This window comes from Acanthisitta chloris, unplaced genomic scaffold (assembly GCF_000695815.1).
Source record: "Acanthisitta chloris isolate BGI_N310 unplaced genomic scaffold, ASM69581v1 scaffold42970, whole genome shotgun sequence".
Classification (NCBI taxonomy): Eukaryota; Metazoa; Chordata; class Aves; order Passeriformes; family Acanthisittidae; genus Acanthisitta; species Acanthisitta chloris.
This window is the reverse complement of record NW_008652992.1, coordinates 315-1,019: the sequence shown is the minus strand read 5'-3', so window position 1 is coordinate 1,019 and position 705 is coordinate 315. Positions and strand designations below refer to the sequence as shown.

General features: G+C 62.3%; 1 protein-coding gene across 1 annotated transcript in view; it reads left to right on the top strand.

Moving 5' to 3' along the window:
- LOC103806338 (histone-arginine methyltransferase CARM1-like) overlaps window positions 1-705 on the top strand; it is a gene marked incomplete at both ends in the record, with an annotated part of 2,598 nt that overhangs the window by 1,750 nt on the left and 143 nt on the right. The window contains 3 exon segments of the mRNA XM_009079027.1: window positions 167-248; window positions 352-437; window positions 543-632. Coding sequence (XP_009077275.1) covers window positions 167-248; window positions 352-437; window positions 543-632 — 258 coding nt within the window.

Genomic DNA, 705 nt, shown 5'->3' with positions numbered 1-705 from the left:
CTGCCCCACTGGGGACATGATGCCAACCCCTTGCCCTGCCCTGGGAGGACACGGTCCCGACCCATCTTGTGCCCTGAGGGAGAAGATCCCAACCCATCCCGTGCTCTGGGAGCAGGGGGGATGCTCCAGACCCCCATCCCCTGCCCCTCACACCTGACCCGCGCAGGTACCAGCCGTCCTTCCACGGCGTCGACCTTTCCGCGCTCCGCGGGGCAGCCGTGGACGAGTACTTCAGGCAGCCTGTGGTGGTGAGTGGCCCTGAGGTCCCCACACTGGGGACAGGCAGCCAGCTGGGGGGCTCTGAGCAGTCTGAAGGGGTCCCAGAGCTGACCTCCATCTCCTCGCCCTCAGGACACCTTTGATATCCGGATCTTAATGGCCAAATCCGTCAAATACACCGTGAACTTCTTGGAAGCCAAGGAGGGTGACTTGCACAGGTGAGTGACACCTGGAGGGTCCTGGCTGAACCCCTACTTCCCTCGGGCACTCCAGGGGTTGAGGGGTTCAACTCCTCCCCATAATGGCTCTGCTTTGTCCTCCAGGATAGAAATACCCTTCAAATTCCACATGCTGCACTCAGGGCTGGTGCATGGCTTGGCCTTCTGGTTCGACGTGGCCTTCATTGGCTCCATGTAGGTGGGGTGAAGGTTGGGGGGGTCCCTCGGGGGGGCAGGGCTGTGCCTGACACCTCTGGTGTCCCTGTCC